This window comes from Micrasema longulum, unplaced genomic scaffold (genome assembly GCF_059751315.1).
Source record: "Micrasema longulum isolate JH-2025_06_02 unplaced genomic scaffold, ASM5975131v1 h1tg000043l, whole genome shotgun sequence".
NCBI classification, from domain to species: Eukaryota; Metazoa; Arthropoda; class Insecta; order Trichoptera; family Brachycentridae; genus Micrasema; species Micrasema longulum.
This window is the reverse complement of record NW_028277250.1, coordinates 13,925-26,647: the sequence shown is the minus strand read 5'-3', so window position 1 is coordinate 26,647 and position 12,723 is coordinate 13,925. Positions and strand designations below refer to the sequence as shown.

The 12,723-nt window shown below is 33.0% G+C and overlaps 1 protein-coding gene across 4 annotated transcripts in view; it reads left to right on the top strand.

Moving 5' to 3' along the window:
* The window catches only part of inaF-D (trp-interacting inaF-D), a 44,544-nt gene that overhangs the window by 23,470 nt on the left and 8,351 nt on the right, over window positions 1–12,723 (top strand). Inside the window, exon 1 of one of the 4 annotated variants that reach the window (XM_088227337.1) lies at window positions 10,510–11,554. The exons of 1 other annotated variant lie outside the window; for it this stretch is intronic. In XM_088227337.1, coding sequence (XP_088083463.1) covers window positions 11,240–11,554 — 315 coding nt within the window. In that variant the 5' untranslated portion in view covers window positions 10,510–11,239. Of the gene's footprint in view, window positions 1–10,509; window positions 11,598–12,723 lie in introns of those variants that run through there. 2 more of the 4 variants (XM_088227319.1, XM_088227345.1) reach the window with 2 other exon arrangements.

Sequence of the window (12,723 nt, the reverse complement as noted above, 5' to 3'; positions counted from 1 at the left end):
TCTGGGGATCGGATATTTACTCTGTGAAAACAAAATGCCGTCTATATAACGCCTGCGTAACACCAATTTTTTTCTACGGATGCGAATCGTGGCATGTAACTAGGGTCCAAAACAGTAAAATTCTTAGTTTCGAGAATAGGTGTCCCAAAAGAGTCTTGGGCGTGCGGTGGCTTGACTTTGTGCGGAATGAAATAAAAAGAAAACGGACGCAGCAAACTCCGGTGACAACTGTCGTCAAGCGGAGGCGATACGGTTGGCTTGGCCATGTACTGTGGGTGCCTCCGAGAGATTTAACCGCGCTTGCCTATTTTACAAGACATCAGGTTCTAGACGTCCTGGACGTCCACTGCTGACTGTTTATCGGCAGTTCATGTCAGAACTACGAAACGCGAATCTGACTTGGGAGGATGCACAGGAGCTAGCAGCCGACAGAGATGCCTGGAGGATCTTCGTGGACACCATATTATGCTCTAACTAAGAAGCGGACATGGAATGATGATGATGTATTTATTTATTCACACATACTTTTATTTACATTTATTGAGACACAAATCCCACCTCTCTGATACTAAAGTCCTGCGTTGAGTTGGATGAAAATAAATAAAAATAATGTGTTTTGATATTACACAAATCAAGAACACCATCAAAATATTATAATTACATAGCACACCTTTACGAAAAGAACAAACATTGACAAACATTTCATTTACATGAAACAATCAATTTTAAAAATTAAAAAATATCAATTATAACCTGAATTTGCGAGAGTTATTATATATTCAGTATTTATTATATTATTTTATGACTGTCAATAAGCAAAAATATTTTCAACTCTTTTATGCATATCTTCTTCTTCTTATGGTCCCTCTCCCCGATGGAGGTTGGAAATCATCGTTGCGATTCTCACTTTGTTGGCAGCTGCCCTGAACAAGGACTGAGTGCTGCAATGGAACCAGTCGCGCAAGTTCTTAATTCAAGAGATGCGCCTTCTACCTGCACTGCGTCTTCCTTCAATCCTTCCCTGTAGAATGACTAATAAAATTTTCAACAATATTTTGAGTTTGTCCATTTTTGTAGACAAAAACTGGATTCAACTCGCTGGGGAGCTTTTTATATTAACATATTACAACAAAGATTAAGAACATTTAAGAGTAGTTAATATAGAAGTCTAGGCATCTACAGGGCTTATGATCTGTCAATGGCTGGTTTAAATAACATTTTCAGGCGTTGCCTAGTATGTAGGTGAAATAATTCAATTTGATGAATCTCACCCGCATAAATAAAGGTTTCAGCCCTTTAACTTCACAAACATCAACAGATGAAAGAATTAAAGGAATATAGATGTTTAAATATGGACTGAATGGTGAATATTGCACTGTGTGTAAAGTGGCCACCTTAACCAGCCATTGACAGGTCATAAGCCCTGTAGATGCCTAGACTTCTATATTAACTTCTCTTAAATGTTATTTATCTCTGTTGTAATATGTTAATAAAATTTTATATTTTACGCCTCTCATCACATGCCCAAAGTACTCAAGTTTTCTTTTTTTTATAGTCTTCAGTACCTCTTTATCTTTTTCCACCCGTCGGAGAACATCATCGTTTCGGACTCTATCCACCCAGGAGATTTTTAATATCCTCCTGTAGCACCACATTTCAAAGGCTTCGATTTTGAAGTGTTTTGCAATGCGCATTCGGAGGTCTAAATTATATAATGCGCCTATATTTCAAGTCATATTAAATTTACTATACTAAAATGTGTACAATTGTATTAAAAAATTCACAGCCTTCGTCGTAACCTGTAATTGAACAATGAACATGTTTTTAAAAAAAGTCAAACAAAAATACATATTTATAACAGAAAATTTATACAATTGAACCATTAACCGATTCAATAAAGTTTTATTAATAGCGTGTTCAAAAAACTTGACGTGATTTTTCATTCCATTACATTAAGTTATATAATTAATTTAATTAAGGTAATTGAATGATTGTGATACGTTTTACATAATGCTGAAGTATTTGAAGTGCTTATACGAAGCCACGAAGGCTACTGAACATGAAATAGTTGAATTAAAATTACCCCAGGCCTAATAAAATAATATAAACTTATGTAACCAAAATCTCATGTCAGGAATATTTTTTATTTAAAAATGATTCGCACGCCCTTATGGATTGTTACATAATTTATGATAAAGAACACCTAGAAATGCCGGCGTACGCGAACTAATAATCTCTATTGATTGATATGCGGCAGTACCAAACTATGTAATATCATTTGACAAATTAGTGTTATCTAAGCTTTGTTTTAAAGATATCTTTTATTTTATTTCTTGATTTAATTTGAAGAAAAATATTTATTTCACAAAAAAGTTCACGCATAAACATATCATTACTTATGTTCTGATAATAACATTATTTATACAATATATGTATTATTTAAAAATTGTTCAATACATGTGTTAATTTTAAATTTTTATAGAATTTCGTGACTCTGCTTTTTTTCTCATTAAGATCAAGTTGTCTTTCTAAGTAAGGTATTTTTGATAGCAAAATATACTTGTCAGTTTTACATCACTGAAATATAATATTTTTTAACCAGCAGATTTCGTCTCTTGAAATTAGAAGTAAATTTAGCTACATTGGTATTCATATAAAGACAAAATATTTCAATTGAACAGGAAAGATGGCAAAAAAGCTTAATTTTTTTTTTTTTTTTTTTTAAATACTTTTTTTTAATAAATAAAAAAATATTTTTATGACATAATTTTATATTCATATCTGTCATTTGACGGCACAAAATTTTTGTTAAAATAATTCAGTAAAAATGAAATATTTTCAACCAGAACATTCTTTATGAAAAAAAGACAAAATACATAATTTGTAAAACAATATTTCGATATTGCTGAGGACAATGCTAAAAATAGTGATGGATCCCAAATCTGAACATCGTATCAGTACAAAATAGGGCAAGTTGTGCCAACGTTTTTCCCGGCATGCCATATACACGGTTTTTCAAGACCAGACCGCGAAACTTCAGAGGAACATTCCTGATGGTAAGCTTTGAAAAAATCTAAGTTATTTTTTCCAAAAAGTCATTAAAATTTTTTTTTTCTCAAAATGTAGTAAATCCTCAATTTCTCAGACAGACAGTTCCCCAAAAACCCCTACCCCTCTCCTACCCATCCGCTTCCCTCGTCCGCGTGTGGTGCGAATCGCTTCGTTGGTCAAATACATTTTTGCAGCATTTTTTTTGTCGGGGAGGGGTAAGGGTTTGCGGAAGAGATGCTAGTTTGAAATTAAAGATTTATTCCATTTTGAGATCATTATTTAAAAAAAAAAATTAATGACTTTTTGGAAAAATTTTATTAAAAAAAAAATTAAAGCTTACCATGAGGAATGTTCCTCTGAAGTTTCGCGGTCTGGCCCTTAAAAACCATGTATATTAGAAATGACTTAATATTTAATAAGTAATTTCTGGCAAACTCACTGAAGAGTATCATACTTTATAACAAATATCCCACAAAATCTTCTAATCGCCTGTAAGTAATCATTATAATTTTTTTTAATTAACATTCGCCAGTAGAATTTATACATACATATGTAGTTAATCATAAACGGGTTGAGCTGTATTTTCTACTAAGAAAACAATGTTTCTAAGAGAGAATATTCTTCTTAAACCTATAGTCAATGTCGTACGAATAAGATTTTTAGGTACATATTGAAAATGCATATAATTATTTATAGATGAAGGCCATGAAGTTAGTTCCAGAGAGGTCTTTAGAGTTCAAGCTGTCATAAATATAGGTACACCATACAAAATGGCAAAGTAGGACTTTGTAATCATTATTGGCGTACTTTACCTGAGAACAAGGCTTCATAGTATAATTTATTCTACAAAATATTTCAGCTTAGAGAAAACATTAACTTTGCCAGTTTTTTGGAAAAGTATCAATATATTAGGTACCTATATGTTATCAGATTGCGGTGTACGGTCCTATGTTTGAACTTTAAACCCCGCTCTGCAAAACGGGCCCTTCGTATTTTTTCGATTTTCAAAATAATAATGTCATTTTTTTTACCCCGAATTAGTTCAATTGAATAGAATATTAGAAAATCACTAAATGGGGTCACGATTGGCAAAAAAAACATTAAAAAATGCGATGATTGCTTAATGAACTCGTTTTTGTCAATTTATTCAAGAATGACGAATTTTTTTGTTAAAATAAGACGTTTTTCTTTATTTTTTACTGTGATTGTATCTAAAAATATATTTAACATTAAATGAAAACCTACTTTATTATATAAATATGTGAACCCAGTGTCCGATAAATTAACTGCATAAGCATGCAATGAGTTCTGCATTCTTACCCTGTTGCATTAAGGGAAAGTGATTAGTCTTACGCTTCGGGTGTCAGTTCAGGAATTATTAAATATTTCATTGTTAAACCACCTTTTGAATCAAAATTTCCTATCATTCTCCCCAGGAATGAAACCCTGGACTCACTCACAATCACTACAATACTAGGCGCACTAATTCCCACATTATCACTAGATTTCATTTTCCAGGATTTTTACCTGAGAGTAGTAATCGAATCAATAACGCTTATCCAGAATTCTGGGTCTATTCCACACGCAAACATGTATTCTTCATACGCTCGGCCACGAGGAGAATGCACTATTAGGTACCGATAAAGGTAGGGTCATAATTTACTATTTTATTGATCAATCAATTTTTCATCAATCAAATCAAAATTTAAAATTTTTGAGATCCTCTTTTCTTTTTACCTCTTTGTTCTATGTTTTTTAACATGTCTTAAAATATTTTTTTAATTAAATCTTTAACTTTGTTTTTTAAATATGTTTTTTTTTACTTCATATATATTTTTTTTGCCATGTCTTTTTCTATGTTTCTTACTATGTATTTTGTTTTTACTACGTATTTTACTGGACAAAAGCCTTATATTTACAAAAATAAGGTTTTTACTATGTCTTTTACTACATTTTTACTACGTTTTTTATTAGTTTTTTATTTTGTTTTTGACTACATTTTCACTATATCTACTACCTTTTTTTTCTCTCTATGTATTGATTACAGTTTACAAATAAAATAATGGTAAAATCGTAATAACCTGTGAGTATTATAATTGTAATAAGTAGTTAACTTCATTGTATTGATATAATTCAATTAAGCTTGTTCATTAAAAAAAATATTTTTTTTGGACTTATTTGTACATGTTGTGTTCACATATAATTGAATTATGCCCACATAGGAGGGTGATTTAGTTTTTTTAAGTAATTTAAAAATTACTATTCGGCGAAGCTCTATTAAATTAATTTGATTGATTAAAAAAATGAAACAATGCTTATTTAACAAAAATGACAATTGTCAAGGTTTACCTCGTTGCTATACATATTCCTATATCATTAAATGTTAAAATAACACTGTTTTTTTCGTTCCTATAATATGTGGGTACAATTCAGTTGATGAACAATATCGAAACGTAACAAAAATATTTAGAAGCAAACTTAGAGATCTCCCCCGAAAACGGAATATTAGTTATTGATTCCAAAATAAACCATACATAAAACTCTACATACCTAAATAATAAAGTATTTCAAAACCGTTTCTAAATCTTGCAAAAAACAGATTTCAATTATACTACTCGACAGCGCAAAAATAAAATTCTGCATTTAGTTGGTGAAGCATAATTAGAAATCTCACAATTATTTTTCCAATTTTTTTCCCAAATATTTCAGTAACTCGTTCAATGGAGATTTCTAAGTATGCTTCTTATATCCTCTATTGTTTATTGCTTGTGGTCCATAGTAAATAAATTAAATCAACGTTATTAAAACAACAACATATTTTCTTTCTTTCTCTTTTGGTCATGAATTTAAAATACATACTACATAGTGTATTTACTATTAATATGTGGACCGGTTAGCGAAAAATCAATAGACTCGAGTAAAATTAATTCAGTGGTATAGACCTTAATTAAGAGACACATGCGATGTTATTTCCAATTTCAATCCAATATTGTATTCCCTCTGTCCAAAATATTAATAACTAAAGCTTTTATACGACTACATTTAAAAATAGATAATAAAACATTTATGATAAAACGCCAAGCGAATCTTTCATAAACTTGTCATCAGTAATAAATAAATAAAAGAAAAACAAATCAACGTGTTTACAAATAATGTGACAGGACAGGTAAACATACAATACGAAGGCTTTCGTTAGGTGTTTGCCCATTAGAGAAGAAACATCTTGATAAAGGGGAAATTATTCTTAATAATATTTTGCTTTCGCAATCTGGAATTCACTATGCTATAATTAGAATGATTTATTTATCTAATTATTTTGATAATTGACGCACTTCACGATAGTAGAAAGGTTTTAAACAAAGTTTATTAATGCTGTAAAAACAATTATACTAAAATGAATCGGTACTTTTTAAAGTTAACTTACGTATTCGAAAGAAACTTATTTTGCGTTAGGTTAAAAAAAAATTCGCTTAATATACATTTTTCACTAAATCAATTTAAGTATCATGCAGGTGGCCGGAGAAGTGACGTCCAAAGGTAGAATATAGGTGCCTCATATTGAGGGGTACCTGAATCGCCCCCATGTATGTTCCGCGATTTTCGTCGTTTTCGAGTAATGTTTTTTTAATGGATTTTTGAAAATTTTCATCCTGATCGGGTTTTATTTTATTTTTTTTAATTTCTGTAAGGTTTTTTCAGGATTTTTTTTCTCATTATTTTTAAATTGTACTTTCACGCATAACATGTTCCACTTCTTTACATTAACGGAAGCTCCAAAAGTTTTGACCTAAAATACATAACGATTGAATTGATTGATTGAAAGCGGATTGAATCGGTGCAACGTATATTTTTTAAATCGTTAATATTTAGAATTGCATCAAATACTTTCATAAATAATTACTATGATTGTCTAGGGTACATTCATATCTTTAGTTTAGAATTCAGAAGGATTTTGGCTGGTTTGATATTCTTGCACACATTAATATCTAACTGACACACATTAATATCCATGATATCCTTGCTCAGATAAACCTCAATGTACCTCGCCGTAACTTGCGTACCAATCCTGTCTTTGCTGTGGGAAATTTAAAAAACTAACATCGGATTCTTTTCCCCTCTGCCGAGAATCCTCAGAACAGTGAACGAAATCTCACTAAACGGTATTGTCGATGTGTTCCTACAGCAAGGGCAAGTGTTTAAGAAGTAAGCGGTTATTGTCACTCCTGACTCGCGATGACTCACTTGCCATGTCCGCCTAGATTATGCCATATTTATACTTTTTTGTAAATTATACCTGTTGTTAATTAAAATAAATTTTAAGACTGTTTAGATTAAGTGTTAAATATTCTCATTGATGCCAATATTTTAGGACTTTCATAAGCATGTTAATTGGCTTTTAAAAAAAATAAAAAAACCTAAGTTCCAGCGAGTTAGACTTGAGCTTTCAAATTAAAATTAAAAATTCTGAAAGGCAATTTTTTAGTTTCTGTGTTACTCTGAAAACTGCGCTAGACTCTAAGCTTTTGTAAAAACACTAAAAAGTAGTACTTAGTTTGTTGAAATCAGTCTTTAAAGACACTGAAGTGGAAAATTCCTAAAAAAGGGATAATTATGATAGAAAGTGTGTAAAATAACAAAAAATAGCTTTTAGAGATAAAATGGCGACACGAGAAGCAGTAAACACAAGGTGAGAATGACAGGAATTTTTCACCTCAGTATCTTTGAAAGTTAAATTCATCGAATAATTGCGTTTTAAGTACTACTTTTTTTGTATTACTATGAAAGATTAGAGTCTAGCACAGTTTTAAAATTTACTCAGAAACTAAGGAGCTACTTTCGAGAACTCGTTCAAAACTTTTCAAGTTTCCATTGATGTTATGAAGCTGATTATTTTATGCGTGAAAGTACAATTGTCAAAAAATGAGTTACAAAAAATCCTGAAAAAACCTTCCAAAAATTAAAAAATAAGAACCGATCCGGTCGAAAATTTTCAAAAACTCATTAAAAAAAAATCGTAACTCGAAAACTACGCAAAATCGCGGAATATACATGGGGGTTATTCGGTTCCCCTCAATATATTTTACCTTTGGACGTCACTTCTCCGGCCACTCTGTATATGTGTTTGTATAATTGTAAAAGCTTAACATTATTCTTTTATTTTATAAAGACAACAGAATACAACACAACAAACATATCAAAGCAACAAGTAGAGCGAATAATTCTTAGGTATAAAATTTATTTTAGTTGTATTCCAATTAGAGCTTAAATTTCTTACTGGGTATGTCAAAACCGTCAAAACAGGGTGTGTGTGAGAGAGAGTGAGAGTGGGGAGAGAGGGTGAGGGTGTGTGGGTGTGTGTAAGTATCATTAAAAATATCATTAAAAAAATAGCGGTGTAAGTGGGGATAATTGCGGTTTAGAAGAGGAACTTCAGCCCTACGGGAAATTGGATACAAAAAATGTTTTCTTACGCGGGGTAAAAATTAGAGCATTAAATTGTACACCAAAGTTTTCTGAAAATGTACAGAAAAAATAATAAAAAATATTTTAATAAAAACGCACTACTTTAAATGACGTCACTGGTTCATGTGAATCAACCTATGATCTGAGAGCTATGGAAGATTTCCGGTCTGCTTGTCGCTTCTGGACCAATGGGAAGAACTGAATGAGAATAAGCGGAAATGAACCTCTGACGTTACACGTGGAGTTATTTCAGAAATACAAAACATTGAAAAATCGTAGCGCCGATAATACGATACCTATATAAAAATTTTAAAAAAAATTTTTTGACTTAGTTTAACAGTCTATTAACAAATAAAAAAATTAAAAAACCACTGAACTTCCTCATTTCGTCAGAATATTATTTTTAGAAGATGTTTTAGAGTCTATTGTCCTTAAAATTTAGCTTGATTAGAATGAAAGCTGTCAAACTCATTTCATTAGTGAAGGGAAATTACTGATCACTGATCGAATCGATTTTATCAGTTATTTCATGCAATCATGAAACTCTGTTTCCGAAAATTGATATAAAAAGCGCAAAAACAAGGCTATTATAGTGTGTTTAACACAATTATTCACCAAAAAATGAAACATTTATACTTTTTTCATGAACAACATGAAATGAATTATTTTTTTATTCGATCAATTTACATTGATCAATTTGTCTTATCTCTAACGTTTTTGAAAAATGATGTAACCTTGTAAGAACGTCGTTAATAATTAGGTTTATTTTAGTTTTTTTAGTTTGAAAGCTGATTTTATATATTAATGTTGATTTATGTTTCAAGCATTGTAATTTTTAAAAAAATACGCCAGATAAAAATGATTTTTCGTGTGTCAATATAAATAACTCCTTTGACGTTACTACAAAGTCATGTCGTCACTTTTTCTGACAACTGTCATTCTAATTCATGTTATCTTTATTCATGTTTCTAATTCATCTAATTCATGTTACATTTTAGGGACTATAGGGATGTCAAAACCGTCAAAACAGGGTGTGTGTGTGTGAGAGAGAGAGGATGGGAAGAGAGGGTGAGGGTGTGTGTGGGTGTGTGAGAGAGTATCATAAAAAAATAACGGTGTAAGTGGGGATAATTGCGGTTTAGAATTTCGTCAGAATATTATTTTTAGAAGATGTTTCAGAGTCTAGTAAGATGTCGATGTCGAGAATATCTATTAGATTGTATAAGGTTGGGGCACAATTAATGGGTGAATTTGTTACTGCATTTATAATAATAATATACATGTGGAATCAGTGCAATAAACCAAATTTGGAATTAATCCTCTTCAGTACATTGCGTAAATATAGTTTAACTTTTTGCTTCGTTATCTTAAAAACCCAATCCCCGATGATAAATATCGACCAGAATTTTGCAAGCAAGGGTTCGCCTTCAAATCATTGTTAACTTAGTTTATTATTTTTTCTTGTGATACTTATATGTCCTACTTTTTATTGCGGTATATATTATTATATTATGTGTAGATAATTATGCATGTATGGGTGTGACTTTTCTTCTCGTGTGTACATACTATGAGGGTGTATTAGATATGTGTGTGTTTTCTCTCTCTCAACTGTAAATGTGTAAATTTATAGTGTTGTTTATATTATGCAATGTATTATTTATCTATTCATTATGTATAGTTATCAGATTATATTATCCAAAAAAATTAGCGTTTTGCGTAAAACTCATTGGGATTATTAAGGATTGGTTTGTGAAAACACAAACACATCTAACAAAATGAAATCAGAAAACAAATTAATCTAAGTAACTTTCAAATTAAGTATTTACCACCCAGTGTAGCCATTTAGTTTCATACTATGAGTTGAGCTTTTACAATAATATAATGTAGGTACTTTCTCAAAAACGCAATTCGATGGAAGTTTTATATTTTGAATTTGTAAAAGTGCCAAAATAAAGCCGGGTAAGAAAGGCACTCGCGCAACCCGTTTCGTTCATCCAGATATTGATTTTCCGTCAAGTGCGATAGACGAGTCCGCCCGATCGCTTTCCCGCGGCAAATAAACAACTTTTTCTTTTCCAACTAACATTGACAAGTCCAAATCTACCGAGCTGTCGATAAATCTCGCTTCATTAAGCTCTACACAAATAGTGAGTAACAGTAAAAGCTCCGTCGTATCTCGTTAAGCGTCGGCGAGCATTGTTTGACAGCCGCAAGTTGTTCTCGGGATACCACGTGAGAGTAAATAATATTCCCGGGACTGACCCGCACGAGTTAAGGAAAAATGATTTACGGCGCGATTTTCCATAAAGAATTCATCCAGACGTGCAAGTTCCGCGTGCCTTGTAGCGGTGAGAATGTGATCATTAAAGCGGACTGAAATAGACCGAAGTCGGTCAGATTCGATAAACATCCGACAGCGTAGTTGTTAACGTTCAATTAATGTACTGCAGTATCAGTGCGGTTGTCTTTTGTACAGTTCGTTTTTATTACCATAATAATCGGAGGAGAGCTTTGACCGGCGAAAGTTCTACGGGAAAACGTTCGGATGCCTCCGAGGCGTGGAAAGCTTCGCGCGTCCTCGGGCGCTGAAAAGTGCACTTTGGGTGGATCGATCTAGCGTCATTTCGCAATAACTAGGGCATCACCGCTGCGCTTTGGCACCCAGTTGATGTTTATTAGTTCCCCGAAGGGGTGTTAGGAAGCTCCGTTCGCCGACAACTGTACAATGAGTTGTAAATCTGTTCTGAACAACAGCATCCGCTCTGGAGGCGAATCGTTCCGCCAGAATAGCGTCCACGAGAAGCTGTACTCTACTCCGTCTTCGGAAGAGAAGATCAAGTTCGCCGGAGATGAGTCCAAGGATAGGCTCTACGAGCCGAAGCAGAACAAGAAGATGGTGCGTGTGCTGACGGTGATAATCTACGTGTTCTCCGTGTCGCTGGCTGCGATCGTGCTGTCGCTGTACTACGGATTTTTTTGGACAGCCCCGCCTTACACTCCGACCAGCTCACCTTCGCAGCTGGCGCAGATCTCAGACCATGTAACTAGTAACAAAACAGCGTGTAGTTGCGTAGACTCCCACGGTAGGTGTCACCTCACGCGGCTTCCGGCACACCCACACACCCACACACCCACACACCCACACACCCACACACCCACACAGCCCACCCTCACATCTTTCACACGCCCTCGAACCCACACAACTTGTAATTTAGTTCCCCAGAACTTCGCCAAAGTGCTTATTGCGTTCACGTCAAAAATTAGTTGATAAACAAACAACATTGCGTACTATAGAAAAACAAATTTTCTTTTAAATTTAGGTCAATACCATCATCATCATAATTTCCTTTCCGCACCTAATGGTGCATAGGACACTGCATTGATACACCAATCGCAGCGTATCTCGATCATTATTTTATTACACAAATGTAAGATAATCGGTCTTACGCTTCAGGTGCCAGACCAGAGACTATGGAATATTCTTGTGTAAAAACACCATTTTAAATAAATATTATATGTCAACCATACCGAGAATCGAACCCAAGGCATCTTGCACGGTAAGTGAACGCGCTGACCACTACACAACGAGGCCGACGAGTTTACTGTTTGTCTTACTAAAACACCAACATCATTATCATCATTGTTTTGGTATACAAGTGTACATAAAAAAATATCACCCCACTCAATTGATTATTGATACTTTTGAATATGGATCTCTAAGCATTTACAGGGCTTATAACCACACAAAACAGGCTGGTTTAAGTGACCACATTACACTAGAGATGGTAAAAAATAATCAAACAGTTATTCTCCCGAAAGAGATGAAACAGCTTCACAAAAAAAAAACTGTTACGATAAAAAAAAACTAGTTATGATATTATTATAAAAATAACAGTTCAAAGTATTTTACAATATTTTTATTTTGGTAGTTTAGATTTTCTGAAATCTGTTAACTACCTTCCCAAGATAGCAGATTTTCATTCCATGCTTATTTATACATCGAAATATATTAGTAGGAATGTTTACTTCTAAAGCAGGTATGTTTGCGGTTAAAGATGAGTGAATCTAAAAACACGAGAAACTCTGACCCACGTTTCCAATAATTATATTAATGTTTTAAACCGTTAATATAACAACCCTTCAATAATCCCCCATATTAAATCGCTTCGATTCCTCAACATTGGGCGAATCCAAAACTTTCCCAAACAA